General features: G+C 41.3%; 1 protein-coding gene across 3 annotated transcripts in view; it reads right to left on the bottom strand.

Annotated features, from left to right (window-relative positions):
- The window catches only part of kif13ba (kinesin family member 13Ba), a 49,999-nt gene that overhangs the window by 4,511 nt on the left and 23,324 nt on the right, over positions 1-22,164 (bottom strand). For 2 of the 3 annotated variants that reach the window (XM_037541917.1, XM_037541918.1), the window contains exons 10-39: positions 21,685-21,796; positions 20,506-20,718; positions 19,941-20,051; positions 19,632-19,766; positions 18,964-19,094; positions 18,539-18,625; positions 18,173-18,366; positions 17,755-18,004; positions 17,105-17,267; positions 16,843-16,989; positions 16,607-16,756; positions 16,293-16,418; positions 15,556-15,729; positions 14,984-15,141; positions 14,564-14,696; positions 14,257-14,403; positions 14,066-14,095; positions 13,828-13,927; positions 13,318-13,444; positions 12,959-13,014; positions 12,711-12,835; positions 10,082-10,258; positions 9,842-9,934; positions 8,942-9,094; positions 8,729-8,806; positions 6,349-6,402; positions 6,055-6,193; positions 5,336-5,469; positions 2,268-2,333; positions 863-1,619 (exon numbers count right to left, since the gene is read on the bottom strand). In XM_037541917.1, the coding sequence (XP_037397814.1) occupies positions 863-1,619; positions 2,268-2,333; positions 5,336-5,469; positions 6,055-6,193; positions 6,349-6,402; positions 8,729-8,806; positions 8,942-9,094; positions 9,842-9,934; positions 10,082-10,258; positions 12,711-12,835; positions 12,959-13,014; positions 13,318-13,444; positions 13,828-13,927; positions 14,066-14,095; positions 14,257-14,403; positions 14,564-14,696; positions 14,984-15,141; positions 15,556-15,729; positions 16,293-16,418; positions 16,607-16,756; positions 16,843-16,989; positions 17,105-17,267; positions 17,755-18,004; positions 18,173-18,366; positions 18,539-18,625; positions 18,964-19,094; positions 19,632-19,766; positions 19,941-20,051; positions 20,506-20,718; positions 21,685-21,796 (4,520 nt within the window). The remainder of the gene's footprint in view (positions 1-862; positions 1,620-2,267; positions 2,334-5,335; positions 5,470-6,054; positions 6,194-6,348; positions 6,403-8,728; positions 8,807-8,941; positions 9,095-9,841; positions 9,935-10,081; positions 10,259-12,710; positions 12,836-12,958; positions 13,015-13,317; positions 13,445-13,827; positions 13,928-14,065; positions 14,096-14,256; positions 14,404-14,563; positions 14,697-14,983; positions 15,142-15,555; positions 15,730-16,292; positions 16,419-16,606; positions 16,757-16,842; positions 16,990-17,104; positions 17,268-17,754; positions 18,005-18,172; positions 18,367-18,538; positions 18,626-18,963; positions 19,095-19,631; positions 19,767-19,940; positions 20,052-20,505; positions 20,719-21,684; positions 21,797-22,164) is intronic. The other variant, XM_037541919.1, reaches the window with a different exon arrangement.

Raw genomic sequence — 22,164 nt, 5'->3', positions numbered from 1 at the left:
TGCACCTGGTGGAAATTTTCAAGAAAAGAAACACATTTCCTTCTCCTCTCTATAGTGGTATACATGGGAAGATAAGTTGGCAGGGTGTGTAAAGATCTGGTGCTCAGCCCAGTTCACTGTAGTGTAAAATGTGCAGTTACTTTTTTATTTAAAATAAGGATTTATACATCAACAAAACATGCAGCTGGACATTATGAACTAACGAAACGAAAGCCATAAAAAACAAACTAAATAAGAAACCACTGTAATGGAAAGCAAAAAAAGGAAAAAAACAGATGATTCTTCAATAGACTCACATTAAACGATGACAAGTGTGACGCAACTGTAGCACGGCATTGCAAATTTGTCTGCAACAGTGAAATCACTTGAAAATTCATTTAGTGTCAGGCCGGCATACGATTACTTTTGATGCAGAACTTTATTTGATTCATGCTATTTTAATAAGCAACTGACTTTTTGTTCAAGAATTTAAAATGTGAGTATTTTGTCAAATAAAAAGCAAAAAAAAGCCAGTTTTGCTGTAAAAATCAGTGCATCTCCAGTTTTAGTATGTGGTGTAATGTTTTGTCCATTTTTATAACAGTATGTTAAACTATCATAAACCACATAAGCAAGTCTATTTGAGATTATGTAACTACTGAAGTGGTTTGAGGCAAGTATGTGATGATTTAGGCACAGTTTGCATAAGGCAAAACTTAGGGCTTACTTGGCCATATGCTTCCATTACTTATTCGCTGCATTGCCCATGTAGCTCTCCGGCAAAACTAAAGAAGTGAACTCTATATATGTCTGAGTTTTAGCTGAACGGTTGCTTAAGAAATAAAACAAATTAAATCCCAGGAGGAAAATGACTGCAACTGACCTGCAGGTGTGTCGAGTTCCACACCGACCCAGATGCCGCCTGAGAAGTCTGTGTGCCCAACATAGCGCACAGTGCCGCACTTACTGCCGGCTACCATGACGCTCTCCCCAACTTTCAACCAGTGAGGAAGCTCAGCAACTCTGCCTGTTTCTTCATCAGATGTGATCTCCAGCTTTTCGATACTGTCCGCCTGCTGAGTATTCCCAGGTGTAACATTTCTTCCTCGCTCTTCCTCAACCAGAATACGACTGAATGACTTGAGGTCTGAGGGTTTGACCCTCTGGAGGGAGAAAGGGTGATCTGTAGCAGCTTTGGGTACTAAAGGAGGGATGACTGTCAGTTTTGCTTCAGTGTGAGAGGAGGGAACCCCATTTCTTGAAGCAGCCTGAGGGTCTTTGGGATGTAGGGTCTGCTGAGGCTCCTCTTTTCTAAGCAGATCAGCAGAGCCCCACTTTAGCCCAGCTTCTGCAGGAGTAATGGAGGCATTAACCAGGGTGCCTAAACCATCTTCGCCCTCATCCGCTGCCTGTCTGGCTGTCTCTAATCCCAGCTGGGTAATGGGGGTGGGGGTAAGTTCCCCGCAAGCAGTGGAGACCTCAGAAAGGGTTGCGGTGGAGACACTGGTGGAGAAATAGCCACTGGAAGCTTCACTGATGGGGCTGAGGGGCAGGTCATGCGAATCATGCATGGAAGAGGGCATGGCATCAGGGCTGTCTGAGGGTTTCTCTGAGCCAGGATTTCTCCCTATTACTTGCACCTGAGGGAAGGCATGGCCACAGCTAACTTAATCTATAATTCGATGATCAAAAGCATGCTAGAAAACTAAATGACTCAAGGCATGCACAGTGGAAAACATGCAGGAGAAGCAGACCATGCTTTTGACAACTAAATCAGTTAAAGGGCCCATATGCTACATTTTTCTATCATATTTCTATGATAATTACTAACCTGTACTAATCCCTCACAATTAACCAACCAGTTTTTGTTACTGATATATGTAAATGATCTTTGTTCTGACCCTGTATTGTGCCACATTCAAAAAGCAGTGTGGCCTGAAACACTCCATAGAAGTTTAACCTGAATAGGCAGAATAAACTGCTGAAGGCTTAATATGCGTATATATGTAAATGTACTAATTTTGTGACATCACAAATAACATTTTTTTGCAGCTTAACTGCCATATATGTAAATGAGTACATTTTGAGACTTTAATAATTCTCAGTTGTTAAATACTACATTACTAAATTGTGACACACTACATCAAACACAATTATTATTTCCAAACCAAATAATGTAGCTTTCCATAATATGGGCCCTTGATTCCCTGAAAACATGACCCATTTATTTATCTCTGGGATATTTCATTTAGATGAAGGCAAGGTATGTAGGGTTCAGATTCTCTTACCGGCTCTACTCGAACTCTGTTTTCATCAGGATTGTTGCTGGTTTGCATCATAATACGGGGCACATGCTGGAAAGAGGGAAAATCTTTGCTTACATTTTTATAATTGTGGAGTAATTAGATTTGAACAGTGCTGCAAATAAACTGCAGGATAAGCTTGATCTACAACACTGAGAAATCAAATGTAAGAGTGTGAAATGTGTGTGTGTGTGTGTGTGTGTGTGTGTGTGTGTGTGTGTGTGTGTGTGTGTGTGTGTGTGTGTGTGTGAGCGTGCAAATACTGCCAAAAATGTTTATCTATCTATAGTCAGCCCACAGTGCTGCAGCAAATATGATCAAAGATTATGACAGGAAAATTAATCTTGAGGAAATTATTCACTAGACCTTTAGTGCTCATGCATACTAAGCAGGTTCCTTTAACATGACAGATAAAAGAGACAATTCATAAAAACATTGTCTATAAAAAAAAAAAACAGATGACTGGAGCCTGTAAGTCTTACATTTACTACTTAATTTGCCATAGTCTATGAAGAATAACACCATGCTTGAAAAATAGTGGCAATACAGCAGCAGCCAAAGCTCTCTATATGGAAATTAAGTAATAGGAACACAGAGAAGCAATACCCAAGTACTGAAATGGTCAAGTGAAATTAAATTGGTCATACAAGAAACACCAATAAATAGTACATAGTTAAAATCCAGGCAGAACAGGAGGAGATCATTCTGCTAGAATTTAATTAGAGATGCTTGAGATTAATTTATGGATTACACAATTCATCCGACAGCTGCTACTGAGTTATTCTGAAAATGTATGCTCTTCTTATACCTGCTGTTCCTCTGTATAAGATAAATAATATGCGCCTCCAGTTCTGTGTGAGTGAGCTTAAGCAGAGGTTGCAAGTTATTAAAGAATATAATTAGATGAATATGATTGACAGTTATTACATGTACACTGAGTTTATATTCTGTATCGCCAGGAAACGAGTCTGTACTTAGGGCTTTTTTTTTTCCAAATGCCCAGAAATGACAAACATGGCAAAACTGTCAAACAATAAATTTTTATTATATTTAAATCATAACAGAATCATCTCTTCTACTTATGACCACAAATGTGACATAGAAAGTAAGCTGGCAATCTACACATTCAAAAGAATTCCTCTGCTTGTTTCAATAAGCTATCAATCAGTAAATTAGGTCTGGGGCAAAAAGCAATTTTAAAACATCGATGGAAATAAAATTATCCAAAAAATACAGATCTGCAAGCTTTAAGCAGGGGTGATGGTGGGAAAAATTCCTGAGCCTGAACTTTTTTTCTCTGCTCGGGAGGTGAGTAGGGTGGGGGGTGCTATGTATGCGACACACTTAAGACATAACTTGTTGGCCCCTGGGTGCAGATATACGTCTATGTATAACCCTGATCTTCATTACTGTCAAAGAATTTTTGCTTTTGAATTAGTCCCTTCAATGATAGATTGTGTTGAATTTTGTTGAAATACATGAACAACATTCAGACATGAGATAAACAAACCCAATATAAGCCTATATTTCAGAAGCTTGTGCAGATTACCAGAACTCTTGGGACTAGCAGGCCTGTTCAGGAATCCATACCCGTTTTTAACTAGTCACATACCTTATTGCTTCTATAGCATAGGAGACTACAGATACTACAGCCATACCAAGAACGGTCAGCAGGTGGCAATAACAATCCTCCAAAGTAAACTAGGAATTGATTAGTAGCCTAACCATTGACTAAATGACATGAACAAGACACATTAATTTCTTTTAAAAATATAATAGCAAACTATGCAGCATTTATTTTAAATATTTTGAAACAGTTACAGTGCAACAAACTCAAATAATACTACAGCCCTAAAATTACTATTCAGTTCCATTTTCCCCTTAATATAGGCTTAATATAGTTGTGTTCCAAGGCTGAGTTTATACGTTTCGCGTTGACAGTGGAAAAAAATTCGCACGTGTATTTCCCGGGATTTCCTACTGAATCTATCAATTTGCTTGGTCAAAGCAAGTCCCGCCCCCCTGTTTCTGACTGGCTTAATGGCTAGTAGGCTAGGCCTTGGTGTTGGTTACAGTGAAACCTGCGCATGTCAGATCAAGAGAAGTGTCAGATCCTATGGTCAGATCACTAGGCCAGGGGTCAGCAACCTTGCGGCTCCGGAGCCGCATGTGGCTCTTTGATCCCTCTGATGCGGCTCAGCTTTTGAAAATAATTAATTTAATTAACGTATATTATTTTTGAGACTTAAAAAAATTTTGGGGCGGAATATCACAAACGTCCGGTATTTAGTTTCGGTTTGCTTGACTCACATGTCGGCGTCGTTTTAATATATTATGTGGCTCTCACTGAAATAAATTTCCAATTATTCTGCTTTTATGGCTCCGAGTCAAAAAGGTTGCCGACCCCTGCACTAGGCGAACCTTTTTTTTTTCTGGCAGACACGTCGGTACACCGGAATTCCGGCGTGGCGCCTGAAAACTATCAGGCCTGTTTAAGGCCTTTTCACACCAAGTCAAAGTTTGGCAAATGGAAAAAAGTTATTAAAATGTAAAAAACTCCAAGTCCAATGCCATCTCTCACATCAGATCTCATGTTTGTTGAACAAAATGAGCTCTTACCCAGCATCTGCATCCTTGAGTCACACTAAAAGAAAAATTATGACTTTGTCCCTGTTACTAAACAAATCCATTTCTTCTGCCTCTGCATCTTCTTCCCGTGTTCTCAGTGACAAATAAATAATCCTTGATGTGACAAGACGTCACAATGATGAAAACTAGAATTCAGCATGAAAAAAATATTGCTTCTGGTGTAATTTTCCTGGATAAATTCTGGTAAAATAATTTAATGGCAGTTATTGATATATAGCGCTAAATCAATAAGTGGTCCCAGCCCTTAAATAATCTAATAAATCAACATCAAATTCCTCCACACTTTTGTAATTGCCAATGAAAACGGCAGTTTCTTGGGGTTGACCAAGAGGTCAAAGAAAGAGAAGAACTTGTGCCACTCCCTATGGAAAACTGTGTTAGTAAAAAGGAAGAGTCAGACGCACCTGCTGAGAGTGAGGAGAGGGACGGAGGTCCTTCTTGTCATCGCGAACCGGGAACAGGGACTTAAGCAGCTTGGGCATCTGGGGGACCAGGGCCTTGACTGGGGAGAGATAAGAAGCAGCAAGCCCTGAAAGACCTGTGGGTAGGTCGGGTAGGAGCCAGAGGAGGACAAATGGAGCCAGGGACAGGCCAACAGAGAAGTGGAGAAAAGAAAATAAGAAGAGGGCAGACAGAGACAGAGAAACAAGGACGGACGTGGTGGAGGTGGACAGGAAGGGTGCAAGAAATTGAAGGCAAGCACACATAAATGCCACATCGACAACAACATAAATAGTTGGACAAGACAAATAGAAGCAATGGAAAAAAACAGTGATATGTCTAGAAACAGAAGTTTGATTATTATATTCCGTTTAAATGATTTGAACTGTATTTTGAGGTTCTACAAATACCTCTGTACACGTAAGTAATTAAAAGTGAATTACTCAATTACAAATACTCAAAAAATTGCAATTACACAATTTTATAATTTTAGGATCACTATTTTACGACTGGATTAACAAGATTAATTTTATGTAACATGCATAGAAGTCACTAGCATAGTTCAGTAGACTGACAAAGAGTTCACGGACAGACTGGCCAAGGCAGATGAAGATTCTGCAGTGAAGACAATCAGACATCACTCCATTTCAAAGCATTGAGAACAGAAGCATGGCTGGTTTACCTTGCTCTGGATCCTGGGGTTGTGGTTGGGTTTGAGTTTGGGTCTGTGGTGGAGGCGTCGGCTCCCTGGAGGGCCGAGGTAGTGTGCGGCTGAACTGAGGAGACGTCATGAAGATGTCCTGCTGGCTTTCCCATCGATTCTTAAAAAAAAAAAAAAAAAAAAAAGAAAAGGAGAAAGACAGTTAAAGTGAGGTTAATCTGAGGTCCTTCAAGGTCCCTTTTAAAGCACCACATTAGAATTCAAAGCATTGTCCTTTACTGCTGATGAGGCACACAGAACATACAGGACTCCTACCTTGTTGTCCTCCAGGCTGGAGTTTAGAGATAAATCCTGTCTGCTCCCAGATAACTAAGGAAAGAGTTACATAAGGGTGATCTCACAAAACGATGTCCAAGTAATGTCAAACACTACGTCATCAAACATGAGGTGACAATACAGACTATATATTTTAAAATAATTAATTATCAAATTATCATAACGCCACAACGTTGAACAATTCACATTTAGACATTCGGATACATGAGAAGACCAGAATAGTACAATAAAATAGTTTTCAGAAGAGTTTAACTTACTAAATATTCACTTCACAACAGGGCATGTGTTCATATTACTTCCAAAGCATATCCATTTAGGAATGTTAAAAGGGCTTTGGCACAATAGAAACAGTTACCCAGCGTAGGCACCATTATTATCAGCAGGCTGCTCATGATAAACCTCATAAGTCACCTGTCAGGTGTGTTTATTATATCTAGCAAAAACATAAATAACATAAAATGACTCATCCTTTGTTAATTAACCATACTTATGAATGTACAAAATATAGAAATTTGACAAATATTTGATTATTTTTAAAGAACAATGGTAATGAGAGAGATATAAAAGGAAGTAGATATTATGTTTCAGTAATGTGAATACGATAGATTTCACTCAGTAATAAAGAATTATTTCAAGTCAAAGTGTAAAGAATTATTCACAGTTCACATTCATAAAGAATTGACTGATTTTTTTTTATTAAATGTATATTGTGTTAAATGTATTAAATGTTAAAGACTTTCTCACACAATTTTAACTTCACTTGGTTTCAACCAACTATTGGTGTAAGACATGCAGGAGAAACAGCACAGTTAAACTACATCAATACATCTGGGGAAATTCATATTAGGGATATTGCATCTTTCAACTCTACACCATAAGAAAATCATATGAACCAATCATTTCAAAACACTGTTATTTTCACAGGCCTTACTGCAATACTCAAATTAATAATGGACTTCTGACTCAAGCAAAAGTCAGAGAAAGGCCAGGTGATTTGCACACAAATATGCTGTCATGTGCAGGGCCAGATTAACACTTCCTGAGGCCCGGGGCTAATTACCAGGATGAGGCCCTTCATATGATGTTCTGACGCATGACCTCACACAAACCCACTGACACATCAGCGTACACAGTACCAATCTATGACAGACTACCGTTTAAAGTGAACTGGTATTATGATTTCAATTCAATTCACTTCAATTCAATTCATTTCAATTCAAGGGTAGCTTTAATATCATTACTGAATCGTTACTGAATAGTTTGCAAAAAAAACAAAACACATTTCCAGTAGATGGGGAGTAAGACAACCATTCTCTTGCCACCTTCTCTCCATTTCTGAGCGAGCGACTGAACAATGTTTTGCTCAGACATCGCTTCTGATTTTTATAGCTCCTTTCAGAAGCCGAAAAATCGGCATCTTTATGTTGACATTGTGTGGGTGCTTCAATTCCCTTTCCGACCCAATAGCTTCGCATCTCCTCATTAACTTCTCCCCAGCATGCAATATCTGTTGATATATCTATTTTCGCCCCTGCCTCAGAATCAACAGGCTCATCTGCTACATTACCCACTGGTTCTTCTCCATCACTTGTTTCCTCAGAGATTGTAGCACTATTGCTAGCAGACTGGCTAGTTGGGCTGGTTAGTTGGCTAGCGGTGGTTGGCTGCTGTCCATCACTGACAGTTGCCTCTTTGCTGGTGGTAGCTGCTACAGCAGGCTGACTACTCCACATGTTGGTTAATTTGGGTGTTTTCTGTAATAATTCTGTCGCTCTTTCCTTTTTTATTGATTGTAATTTTCGTTTTTTTGCTCCGCTCTCGTGTTTCCTTTGGCCCGACATTTTCGCTTGTTTCGTTTTTTTTTTTTCTATTAATTTTTGTCATTTGACATTCAGCGACCGGAGGCCCCCCTAGTGGCGAGGCCCGGGACTGCAGCCCTTTCAGCCCATTCTTTTAATCCGGCCCTGCTGACAGTTGCCTCTTTGCTGGTGGTAGCTGCTACAGCAGGCTGACTACTCCACATGTTGGTTAATTTGGGTGTTTTCTGTAATAATTCTGTCGCTCTTTCCTTTTTTATTGATTGTAATTTTCGTTTTTTTGCTCCGCTCTCGTGTTTCCTTTGGCCCGACATTTTCGCTTGTTTCGTTTTTTTTTTTTCTATTAATTTTTGTCATTTGACATTCAGCGACCGGAGGCCCCCCTAGTGGCGAGGCCCGGGACTGCAGCCCTTTCAGCCCATTCTTTTAATCCGGCCCTGGTCATGTGAACATGTTAATCTGATAGGATTGTTCTCACTCTAATCCCTGGAGTAGGGCATTCGCTGCAGGCATGTTCAGCAACAGCAGCTGTGAGGGCTTACCCTGTGCACACTGGGGGAGCTGAGACTCCGTCTGCTTCCTTTCCCTTTGCCTGCCAAGTGTTCTTTTACAGCCACTTCCTGAACATGAACGCAGGGAAAAAGAAGACAGACACATTACAGGACATGGAGAATAACCATCACAAATCTGTAATAACACAATTACTTATTCAAATACACAACATCGAATGAATCACAATGAGAATTAGTTTGTACCTGCCGTAGGCGGTCGAGGGTGAGGATGTTCTCCACTGCAAGAACACTGCGCAGATATTTTTCAATGGCTGCCTCGTTGTCTGAGGACTTCGGGTTTTCTGCGCTAGTAGCCATCCGGGCCAGCATCTCCCTGTCCTCTGAGCTCTGAGCATCCTGATGGGCAAATTCATTTGGTTTGATTACACATATTCATAAACTCCATATTTTTCTCTGAAGTCAGCCTTTTTATCTTGCTAGTTTTATGTCTCTAGTCATAAACACAATTCATCATTTCATTCAGAAGACAAAATGCTTGTTTTTTCGTCATCTCGACAAAAATGCCTGCCTGCCTGCCTCGAAAAGTCATTCGATTTTTGATCATGTCACTCTGACCACCCTCCCACCCAATCACTGAGAGAAAATGGCCAACAAGCACAGAGACCCTGCCTAGCCGTTTTTAACTCAGAAACTCTTCTGTATCACTGTTTAAAAGATTTATTAGCGAAAAGTGATACTTTTTTGAAATATAACATATTCAATGTAATTTTGGACCAAAATTTTCCTCCTTTTCCTTCTTAAATGTGCTCAAAGTTTTTATTTTAAGCTTTTTTCTTTTGTTCACAAATGTCAAAATCTAAAAATCATGACAAAATTCAGTACCATGTTAAAGTCTAAGAAGTTCTGCCATATCGCCCACCTCTGATATCCTACATTATAAACCTACGAAGACTTAACAGAACAAAAATATTTATTTTTTTCCCAGCTCCTGATCAGGCTCATAAATCAGCTGAATCTGGTGTGTTTACGTAGAAAAAAAAGGACAATTTGGAACTGTACTATTAAGAAACACTAGCCTACAACTTACACTGTAAGTGGAGATGTTTTTATTGCTTGTTTTAGCATTAAACTCTACATGCTTACCCCTGGGATATTGGACACAACCTCAAAGGTCACCCCACAGCCAGGGATGGTGCTCCGTGTGGACATTCTCCTCAGGAAGTTTTGAGCAAAACCCTGCAGCCCCAGAGACAAAAAAGACAGTAGATTATAGTAGTTTGCCCTTCATAATAACAAGAATAAATGATCCAAGAATTCAATTTATATTCACTGTTCCATATTTGCACAAAGCAAAAAGACAGTTGAAAGAACAGCGCTGCTCACCTGTCTCCCAGTAAGGTTCACACAGATGCGCTTGCGTAGGACCAGCTGCATCTCTGCTGGATGGCTGAGTTGCACCACAGTCCGCACAGTCAGGTAAACCCTCTGGTCTGGAGCTCCTCCTCGACTTAGCTGAGGACACTCGTGAACCGTGGAATCCCAGGACGCTTCTGCCTTTACCTGAGGACAAATCAGAAACAGTCAGTGTTAACATTTTGCTTGCTAACAGGGGTGGGGGGGGAAAAAAACTTCATTCTTAGATGCATCACAAGAATCAGTATAATTTCACAAAGCATCACAATCTGATTTTCTTTAAAACAAGCACCCAGAGACACACACACTCACACAGGAGATTTTAGCATCTCCAATTGGCCTGACTGGCATGTCTTTGGACTGTTGGAGGAAACCAGAGCACCCAGCAGAAATGCATGCAGACACGGGGAGAACATACAAACTCCACACAGAAAGGACCCTGGTCACCCAGCCGCGAACACAGGCCCTTCTTGCTGGGAGGCCACAGTGCTACCCACACTGCCACCATGCTGTCCTCTCCACAGACAGATATATTTTTGCATGTTGTTTTACAACCCCAATTCCAATGAAGTTGGGACGTTGTGTAAAACAAATAAAAACAGAATATGATGATTTGCAGATCTTTTTCAACCTATATTCAATTGAATACACTACAAAGACAAGATATTTAATGTTCAAATGAATAAACTTTGTTTTTGGCAAATATTCACTCATTTTGAATGAAGGCCAGGCCAGTCTAGTACCCACGCTCTTTTACTACGAAGCCATGCTGTTGTAACACGTGCAGAATATTGCTTGGCATTGTCTTGCTGAAATAAGCAGGGATGTCCCTGAAAAAGACGTTGCTTGTATGGCAGCAGATGTTGCTCCAAAACCTGTATGTACCTTTCAGCATTAATGGCGCCTTCACAGATGTGCAAGTTACCCTGCCACGGGCACTAACACACCCCCACACCATCAGAGATGCTGGCTTTTGAAGTTTGCGCTGATAACAATCCGGACAGTCCTTTTCCTCTTTGGCCCGGAGGACACGACATCCATGATTTCCAAAAACAATTTGAAATGTGGACTCGTCAGACCACAGGACACTTTTCCACTTTGCGTCATTCCATCTCAGATGAGCTCGGGCCCAGAGAAGCCGGCGGCATTTCTGGGTGGTGTTGATATGTGGCTTTCGCTTTGCATGGCAGAGTTTTAACTTGCACTTGTAGATGGAGTGACGAACTGTGTTCACTGACAGTGGTTTTCTGAAGTGTTCCTGAGCCCATGTGGGAATATCCGTTACAGAATGATGTCGGTTTTTAATGCAGTGATATGCAGTTTAATGCAGACCGAAGGTCACGGGCATTCAATGTTGGTTTTCTGCCTTGCCGCTTACTTGCAGAGATTTCTCCAGATTCTCTGAATCTTTTGATGATATTATGGAATGTAGATGATGAAATCCCTAAATTCCTTGTAAGTGCACTTTGAGAAACATTGTTCTTAGCTGTTGGACTATTTTCTCACGCAGTTGTTCACAAAGTGGTGAACCTCGCCCCATCCTTGCTTGTGAACGACTGAGCCTTTCAGGGATGCTCCCTTTATACCCAGTCATGACACTCACCTGTTTCCAATTAACCTGTTCACCTGTGGAATGTTCCAAACAGGTGTTTTTTGAACATTCCTCAACTTTCCCAGTCTTTTGTTGCCCCTGTCCCAACTTCTTTGGAACATGTTGCAGGCATCAAATTCAAAATGAGTGAATATTTGCAAAAAACAAAGTTTATCCATTTGAACATTAATCATCTTGTCTGTGTAGTGTATTTAATTGAATATAGGTTGAAAAGGGATTTGCAAATCATCATATTCGGTTTTTAGTTATGTTTTACACAATGTCCCAACTTCACTGGAGTTGGGGTTGTAATATGTAAGTCATGGACTGGACACAGCTTGGGAACTCACAAAAGTAAGTGTAGCAGCCTGACATTTTTCCAGTACTGGGTTCTACTAGCATGCAAGTCATTTGCACACTCAACACTAGACACTTTATTTTGGTACCAACATCTGCACATATTTATTCAGTATTGTCATTATATGCTGTTGCCTGTGCCTCCTTGTACAGTCATTACTGCACTGCCATTTCATCTCAGGTTACAGACAGTATTCCAGATTTTTGTATTTTTCTATTTGTATATATAGATAGGATTTTTTATATTTATTCTTCCTGTTATATTTTTCAAACCCTTATTACTATTACTGTCCTGTTTTGTGTTACTGATACTGGCTGCTACATGTCCTTCAGGATCAATAAAGTATCCATCGATCTAAAATGGAAGAAAGTCGCAAATTTTAACTTTCAAAACAAAAAAAATGCTACATTTCTCAACAATATATTTAATATAAAATTTCATTATTAAAACTTTTCATTGAATCAGTTAAATCTTAAGCGCTTATGTCCTACATTATAATCTAGGACCATTTTATAATGGCATAGTGCCTACATGAGATTCCCACCTCTATGCGGATGAGACTGGACCATGTTGGCTATATGGTAACGCTGTGTGCATGTGTGTTATCTGTAAGATGGGGACTCCCACTACTGATTCGGTCATGCACTTACTTCTCCATCATAATGTTTGACGATCTGCAAGTCAAAGAACTCGTCCTCATCCTCACCACTGAGTGAGGCATCCCAGCCACCAGCCTCAGGTGTCTCAAGGTTTTCTTGAGAGCTAAAATCATCCGCTAGTGGGGAGAGAGGGAGAGGGAGAGAAGAGGGAGGGGGAGAGAAAGGCAGAGATAAACAGAGAGACAGAGATTTTTATGGGTATTTCACATTAAAGAAGTAGCCAGCAAGAGTTAACATACCACTCAGGTCAAGAAAGAGGACTGGAATGTGAGTTTCCATCCCAGACACCGGTACCCTGCCAAGACCAGGCAAAATATCAAAACATGCTCAATTGAAATAAAGCATTAAGGCATGAAAATTCTTTTTAGTGTCTAAATATAGCCAGTTAAGTATGAAAACATCTTGCACATAATGAATACAAAGAACAGTTGCCCTGACCACAGCATGTTTTATTCCTTATATCGTGTTATTTCTTATAGTGTAACTGAACTCATCAACTAAAAATAAATAACAGAGTACATTATCTATTTCGAATAATGATAGGAGAATACATCACGTATTAAGAACCAGGATGCAGTGTCAGTCACTAATGTCTCACCACTCTGCAGGAGCTCCTGGGATGCCACTACCAGCAGAGGGCACCATCACTGCATTCCTCTCCTCAGTCAAAGTCAAGCGGCACTCCAGCAGCTGAGCCTCACGCTCCACATCATCTTCTGACTTATCTGACCATAAACAGGCAAGATTAGATCTTTTACAGTCACATAACACCATGTTAACATGTAGTCTAATGTAACTAACCTCCTCCGTCAGAACATTTGGTTCACCAATTCCCAGAAAAGACCATACGAATATTGGAAACCTAATAAACAGCATCCAGCCTATTCCACACAATGTTTTATACCCAGGTGATAACAGAACACTGTAGGCTGTAGGTAGTAGCCAGTAAGCTACTTCACTGTGCACCTCACCTCTAATTTTACCATTTCCTTTAGCTTTAATATTTTTATTGATTTTTTTGCATGTAGTGGAGGCACATTTACATGAGCAGAGCAGAATGTCTGTCAGCTGAAGTGAATGAATGCATAAAAGAGTGATCATTTTATACCTGTTTTGCTGACCAAGGTTTGGAGATGCTCATCCAGGTATTCCTGTCTCTTAGTAAGAGCTGCAAGCCACTGCCTTCTCAGCCTCTCCAGGTCTCGCTCCTGTGATGGAAATACAACTAACTAAATATTACACCACTAGAGGAACATTGTCTATAACATGGCTGACATTCAACCTGTTAGCATTTTTATAGAGGACATCTATAAAATTCAAGAGGTCAATACTGCAAACAAACATACCTGATAGCTGTCCATTTCATCACCTTCCGGCTACAAAATAAGAAAACATTTCATTACAACATAGTAAGTAAGTAAGTAAGTAAGTAAGTAAGTAAGTAAGTAAGTAAATAAATAAATAAATAAATAAATATGTGTCTGTGTGTGTGTGTATATAATAAATATATAATAATCTCCAAGGTTTTGTTTATCACCTCCTGTGATTCACTGGCTTTAGCTGGGCGAGCTTGTCTGATCTCCACACACCCAATGGACACTCCCAGGATGATCTCAGCTATCAGAGGCATTGTGCCAGAGTCCTGCACCGAACGCACATCCACCTGTATCCGCCGAGACTGACCCTGCAAAGCACGTGTACACACATACCCTTCAAGCCACACCACAATCCAGTACTTTTCCCATACACCTAATCTCTATCATATCTCTAATCATAACCCATATGAATCATAAAGCTCAAAATGCCCCAAGACAAGCATTGATATAATTGGGAGTGAAAGTCACCTGTCGGAGCTGAAAGATGCCTCCTGTACGAACATCTCGTGCTGGCACGACCTCCACAGGCATGTACTCTCCATTCTCATTCAACTCCAGAATCTGCAGCCACATCTCCAGCTTCCTTGTCACCTCACTCCACCTGGAGAAAGAATGAAAGAAGCACATGTACAGTTGCACACAGAACACCATGCTCCACTCTGATGTACCGGGTACAGAAACAGACAAACTGTCTCTAGGGGATTAATAAAGTTGCACTGTACTGCTGTATACTGCTTTGTAAAGTATTCACAATGGCTCAACAAAAGCTATCACAGACACTGCAAAATCGAACCAGCAGAATTAAGAACTTACAACAAGAAACAGGATCAGCAGACATGTAAAACCACACAAGACGGGTGTGCAGGTGGATTTTCACCCATCACTCACCTGTCACGCAGCGTCCGAGTCTTGGCCTGAATGATACTGAGGTCCCATAGGGCAGGGTTTCTGCCTGGATCAGACTGCCTGTGACCATACACTTCAATGGCCACTGCACCCTCTGTTAGATACTCAATGAAATCCTCTGTCACAGCCACTGCCAGCTCCTACCACACACAACACAGGCAAAAAAAAAATTTAAAACCTGCACTTTTTCCCATCCAAGGTCCACTTATGATGTGTCATGTCCAAAAAACTGCCAAAACTCATTTTTACATAACCATTTCCCAATCTCTCCTTATCTCTTAGAATTAAACAGTGTTTGGCTGCCTGGTACTGTGCCTCTATCAATAAGAAGCCTGGGCTGAAACACTGCTTAAAACATCAGCAAGAATGGAAGGTTGTTGTAGGCAAATATATATAAAAATGTGCTGGTTTTACATGACATCAGAAATTGTGAATTCAAGATGGGCAGTTTTTGAAGCTTAGTTTCCATATATGGACTAGAAAGTAAAAGGTACATATTGAAAGAACAATGTTTATATTCTGCAGCAAAACTTTTAATAAAGACTGGTTATTACCTTACAGCTGTCAAACACCACCATGCAGTGGGGGTCTTTGCTGTTGGGTGAAGAGGCAGAGGGATCCACCTCCGGAGCCACAATAATGGGTTCAGCTTGGTCCCAGAAAGAGTACTGGCAGAAGACAAAGTTGGACAGGTACTGGGGAAGGCCTGTAGCCTGCAGGATCTTAATCTGTTAGAGCGAGATGGATGTCAAGAGGAAAAAAAAAAAAAAAAAAACACTTGTGAAGCATCAACAAAGGTAGCGTAAACTAAAAAGGAATAAATGCTGATTTGCTGGCTGAGTGGATATACTTATCTTGTACCTACACTCATACAATCTTTTCAGATACTTCTACATGCATTTTGCAGGTATACAGTTACTGCTGTAGCCAATCACCTGATGCACAATTGCCAGCTACCCTCTACCCCATCCATCAATTTAAAGGGACCACCACAGTTCCACCACCGACCAGACATCGTTAGAGTGGTAGACCATTCTCAGCACAGCAATTTTTTCAAGCACCTCAACATTACTGCTGCATCCAACAACAGAGATTCTGTGGTCAGAAACTGGTGAACTTATAGAGGGAAGACTAAGACATTGCAAAAAAAAAGATGAGCTGTAATCATTAAATGTACATCTGCAAGATCTAATAAGTTAGATCTGTCCCATAATGTGGCCAGTAAGCACTGATTTCTGGATTATCCAGATGAATTATCTAGATTATCTCCAGAGAACATTACTGTACTTACCATACAGACCAGCTTACGCTCTTGATTCTCTCCCTCAGGGCTGCTATCACTGTCATCACCTCCAGCCATGCTATCATCAACCCCTCCAGCAACACGCACCACTTCCACATGCAGTCGTCCTGCCACCTGAACCAAACACAAGCCAGTGTAACACCTCAAGGATCCATCAGATCGAGTCCTGACATCTTAGATTGCACACCTTCACACAAAACAATATGGACTCTGCAGTCTTGTTTTGAAGGTGAAACCTGAACATGAAGGTAGCTTTCCAGAAAAAAAAAATGGTGACGATAGATTTATCGATTTCAATGTACCTCTCCTTTCTGGTTGATAATAGGTACAGCATACTGCAGCTTGACATCATAGAACAGGCAGGACAGGAAGACATTAGCCACTCCGATCAGGCTATGATTGACTTGCTCATCAAAGAAGGGGTCTGCTCTCTTTAAGTATGAACGCATCACCTGGAAGGAAGTGGGTTTGTTAGGATCATTTGTCAGCTGGCTATGAGTAATATTCCACTAGATGTCAGAAATGCTCCAGCACTTACAGGGTTGTCATCATCATAGTCCTTCCACTCCTGATAGAGTTCTCTCATATCCACCAATCTGTTCTCCATCTTCTCCAAAGCCCAGATCTGTTTGCCTTTGCCCTTTCGCCTCACTTGAATGGCAGGTTCACTCAGCACAGCATCGCGCTACACAAACAGAAACAAATGTTTTACTGCATGATGTTGTATATAATCACATTGTAAAAACATCTGAGAGCCTAAGCTGCTATATACTTGGCATGGATGAGGAAGATGAGGTTACCTTCCTGTTGGCATTTAGGTTGGCAGCAGGGATTTGAAGAGTGACTTTGTACTCAGTTTTCTTGTCCAGTTCTTCAGCAATGAAGTTTGCCTCTTGTACCAGTAGATTGGCCTTTACAATCTGCTCTCGAAGCTTCCGTAAGCTTCTTGTAAGCACTGCCTCCCTAGACCAAGACAGAGGTCTTCAGGTCAACTCGTTATATCAATAAAAATATAGAGGAAGCCCCCCTACCATTTTCCTTAATCATAAATGTGGTCAAATGTCAAATTACTTGCATGGAGAACGTATAAACATAACAGACCTATGGAAAAGTTTTATTTATCTCAAGGCCTATCTTTTATATTACTATACTGACTTGACTGCATACACGTCGTTGCGGTGTCTTGCCTGTGCTTTATGTTGTGTCTTATTTGCATTATTTGAATGGTGTACGGTTTATAACATCAGGCCTCTGGAATTACAGTTGAAAATGATTCAGTTGGTACAAAAACACCAGTATTTTTACTTTGACTAAGTGTGCAATATCCCTGATATGTATTTATAAAACAAATAAAATTAATAAACACAACTAAAATAAACAATAACAGAGTGACATAAATGTGCTTGTACTGCAGCCCATCATGTCTGTTTTCAGTAAGGTGGGCTCCAACCTCTCCTCGCTCCACTGGCGTAGGCGATTTTGGGCACTGGAAGAAGAGGACACTCCACCAAGGCTGAGCCTTTCCATACTACGGTAGTGCTGCTGTGAGGGCAAGGCCTGTGTGCTTTGCCTTTCTGGAGTCAGTCGTCTGCGCAGCTGCTGCAGCTCCTGCTCGTACATCAGCCGCTGGCGTTCCAGAGCAGATCGCTTCTCCTCCTCATGCTGCCGCTCCAGACTTTGCAGGACTGCCTGCATGGGGTCTGCAGAGAGACAAGGAGAAATCAAATCAGAAAAAGAACATCACAGAAATCACAAAAGGCATGCATGTTCAAAAATACTTACATAATTAAACAGTAATTGGATTAATCAGTCCAGTCTTAAACTTAGCACACTGTTTTCAATGAAGTCATTCCTTTCTTTGGACTCACCATTGCTTCCCAGTGCCTTCATCATGACCTCTGTCTGTGCAAACTCATAGCTGAAGCTGACCTCACTAGACACTTCGCTGGCTGTGTCCCCATCTGCGTCTAGCTGCTCACTGCTGTTGCTGTTTTTCATGTTGCCCCCTTCACACTCTTCTTCTTCAGCCGCAGGCCGTGCACGTCGCTTTGGAAGGTTTATCCTGAAGGACAGACAGCAGGGCCAAAAGGGTGACACATTAGTGTACGCAAATGACTACAACAGCTAATGACCAGAAATCAAAAGACTTTAACCAAAATGAACTAGGCTCCTATATTAAAGTATATTTTAACCTCACTTATCAGAAGCAGTCCTTCACTGAAAAAAAGACTGACCTAAAAAAGTGGTTGTTGCCCCACAAAATGCGGTCACCATGATGCAGTTGTTGCTGGCTTGTGACAGGAGATCCGTTTACACATGTCCTGCAACATGACAAAAGAGTTATTTTAAACAAAACAGTTTTCTTGACTGAGTCCATTTCAATGCTGTAAGTATGCAGAACTGTAAGTAGCAGAACTGGTTCACTGTTTCAAAAAACTCTTCTAGAAACTGTTTCTAAAAATTCTCAGTTGCCAAAAACCACTGGCTAAGCTTGTTGTGCAGTTATAAAAATGTCTTTTTTCAGCTCTTCAGACAGTACAATCCTTAACCTAAAACACAACAATAAACAATAAAAAAGGCCCACAGTTTGACTGAGCAAAGACAAATTGGTTAAATGACTGTAAGAATGAGGCAGCCTACTGATTGAATGCTGAATTACCTAGAGTTTCTGTAGGGATTGAGGAATACAGCTCCCTCCGGAGTGATGTTGATCACGCAATGCTCAGCCTGGATGCCCATCCCACATAACTGAATATCCTGGGAGTCTGCTGAGCCCACCTTGGTATGCTCCTACAAAACAATCCCATATTAGCTATCTACCAACAACGAACTGAAAGCTACTTCTACACAAACTACTCTGTAAGTCATCCATCCATCCATCCATCCATCCATCCATCCATCCATCCATCCATCCATCCATCCATCCATCCATCCATTTTCTAAGCCGCTTCTCCTTCAGGGTCGCAGGGGGGTGCTGGAGCCAGTCCATCGCAGGGCAGACAGACAGACACAGACAGTCACTCACACACTCACACCTAGGGGCAAATATAGCATGTCCAATTGGCCTGACTGCATGTCTTTGGACTGCGGGAGGAAACCAGAGAACCCGGAGGAAACCCACGCAGACACGGGGAGAACATGCAATGTAACTCTGTAAGTCATTTCATCTAAATATTCCGTATACATGCAATGACTTACAAATCTTGTAAGCAGTATTAAGTACTTATAACATGTCAAAGAAGATATGAAATACAGAGCATCCGTGTATTTGGATAATAGTTGGATATAGACTGTCTATAGAAAACGGCTATGCAAACAGTAGCATACCTTTAAGTAGTAAACCAGCAGTTCATTGAGGGCAGGGTCAGCATTAAGGTTCACTAGGAAACATTTGTCCTCTCCCACACGGATCCCTGACGACTGTAAAGAGATACCCAGGCTCTCCAACTGTTTTTGCCTCTCCTGAACAAGCAAGCGAGAAGCATGTCAGGATTTAATTTAGTCCAGGTCTGCATTTATAAAACACAATGTTACAGAATTTGAATGATAACATCTTTATGTAACATCACAGCCACCCCAATCAGGCTGTGACTGATTCACTTTTCAAAGAAGGGGCCATACTGTGACAAACGTTACCTGTGCAATCTCCTCAGTCTTCCTAAGCTTCTCTTCCCAGGTGACTGTCATCTCCTGGATCAGCTTCTCAGACTCCTCCAATCTCTCCTTCAACTCTGGAGCTTTCATGGACTAAAGAAGACCGAAACATCAAACAGCATCAGCCTACAAGTTTTCAGGTCATGGACTAAATATTCCAATTGAAATGTTGCCTACGAAAGGTGCAGACCTTAGATAGCAATTATAATTAATTACAATTCTTTAAGAAGCTCTTCTGTGCATCATGTAATTTCTTGTTTTTATTAGATTCAATTCTTTTGGTACAATATATATATATATATTAAAAATATGTAAATGACATGGATGCAATATGAGTATAGGGAGAAGAGAGTCCATAAAACATTACATGAATCCTTTTTGTATGGATATTAACAATGAAAAATATAATTGGCAAATGATGAGCACAAAGTTCATCAAATGTTCTTATCATCCATTATTTATAACATTCCAAAATGATTGTGGTTGAATGCATCCATGCATATAGAAACCCTTACTGCCTGCTGAGGCATGTCTGGTTAGGGTGTACCTCTGCTTGTGTGAGCTGGTCTCGTAGCTTCTCCACTTCTTCCCTCAGCTCTCGGATGATCCTGGCATTGGGGTCCTCATTCACCACAGCGTGGTTGACTATACTTTTCGCTCTGTCAGCATAGCGCAGTGTGGATAGGGTCTCATCATAGTTATCAGCTGCTGGGCTCACTGTGGCCACCATGGCAGTCCGGCTGTTCCCTCCTAAACTGTCCTGCAGTCAGAGGGAAGGAGGAGTGCAGATTAGGGGACAGAAGCATAGAGGTCACTTTCCAGACAATACTCCGTGATTTATACATCATTAACGTTTTTGTGTGTGACTGTATCTATGTACTGCAGAGAGAGAGCGAGAGAGAGAGCGAGAGAGCGTGAGAGCGAGAGAGCGAGAGAGCGAGAGAGCGAGAGAGAGAGAGAGAGAGAGAGAGAGAGCGAGAGAGCAAGGGACAGGGTGTGAGAGAAAAGGGAGAAAGCAGAGAGAAAAACAGCAAAAGAAAGTAACAGCATGAGAAGGAGAGTGAGTGCATGAGGTGGGGAGAGAGAGAAAAAAAGAGCGAGAGAAAGGAGAGAAAGAGGACAAGAGAGAAAGAGTGCAGGGAACAAGAAAGAGCAAAAGAAACAGCATGACAGAGAGAGAGAGAGAGACAGAACAGATGAAAAGAAAAAAGCAAGAGAGAGAAGAGAGGAAAAGACAGAGCAAAAGGGAAAGAGAGAAAGAGAGAGAGAGAACGAGAGACAGAGACATAGAGAGTATAAGGTGGGGAGAGAGAAAAGGGAGCGAGAGGACGAGAGAGAAAGTGTATAGAACAAGAGAGAGATTGCAAAAGAACCTAACAGCACGAGAGAGCGCAGAGCCGGGGGGGGGGGGGGGGGGGGGGGCAACAACGAGAGAGGAAGTTGGGGAGAAAAAGAGACAGTACAAGTGAGGGAGACAAAAGAGAAAAAGAGCAAGAAAGACAGAGAGAGGAGAGGAGAGAAAAAGAGGAAAAGCCAGAGGAAAAGCCAGAGAGCAAGAGGGGAAAGAAAACAGAGAGAGAGAGAGAGAGAAAATGAATGAGAGAGAGAGAGACAGACAGAGAGAAAGAGAGCAAGAGAGAGAGAGGGGGCAAAAATGACTAAGAGGAAAATGGGAAACCCTGTGGAAATTTTTCCTGTGTTGATGTGGCAGCTTCGCTGGCGTTACCTTGAGCAGCCATGTGAGCACAGAGTCTCGGTACGGCACAAACTTGCTCTTGTTCTTCCCCGCACCCTGGTCGGCCAGCGCTGAGATCACCAACCCCAGAGTGGTTAGAGACCTGCACAGGGTGCCAGAAGGAGAAACAGAGTGATCCAGAGAGAGTATACAGTGCCCCTCTGTGCCCACACACATTCTCCTCCTCACTTTCATAACACACAGAGCACACAAACCAAAAGCCAACCTCTTAGCTGGATTTATTAACCACCTAATGATCAACATCAGGACAAACTGTGCCTCAACAGTTTAACATTCACATATCTGGCTTTCCAGAAAATGAGCTGCCTCTCAGCCAAAGAAAAGAGCAGCCGAAATAAATACCATAACCACTCATAACTGCAAAATTACACCGTTGATCAAAAACACAGACCATTAGTGAAACTGTGAACCACGTGAGAAAAAAAACAGGACAAAAATAGACGAATGCAT

The sequence above is a fragment of the Pygocentrus nattereri genome, chromosome 10, assembly GCF_015220715.1.
Source record: "Pygocentrus nattereri isolate fPygNat1 chromosome 10, fPygNat1.pri, whole genome shotgun sequence".
Classification (NCBI taxonomy): domain Eukaryota; kingdom Metazoa; phylum Chordata; class Actinopteri; order Characiformes; family Serrasalmidae; genus Pygocentrus; species Pygocentrus nattereri.
Note: the sequence above shows the minus strand (reverse complement) of the source record. Positions and strands in the feature narration are given on the sequence as shown.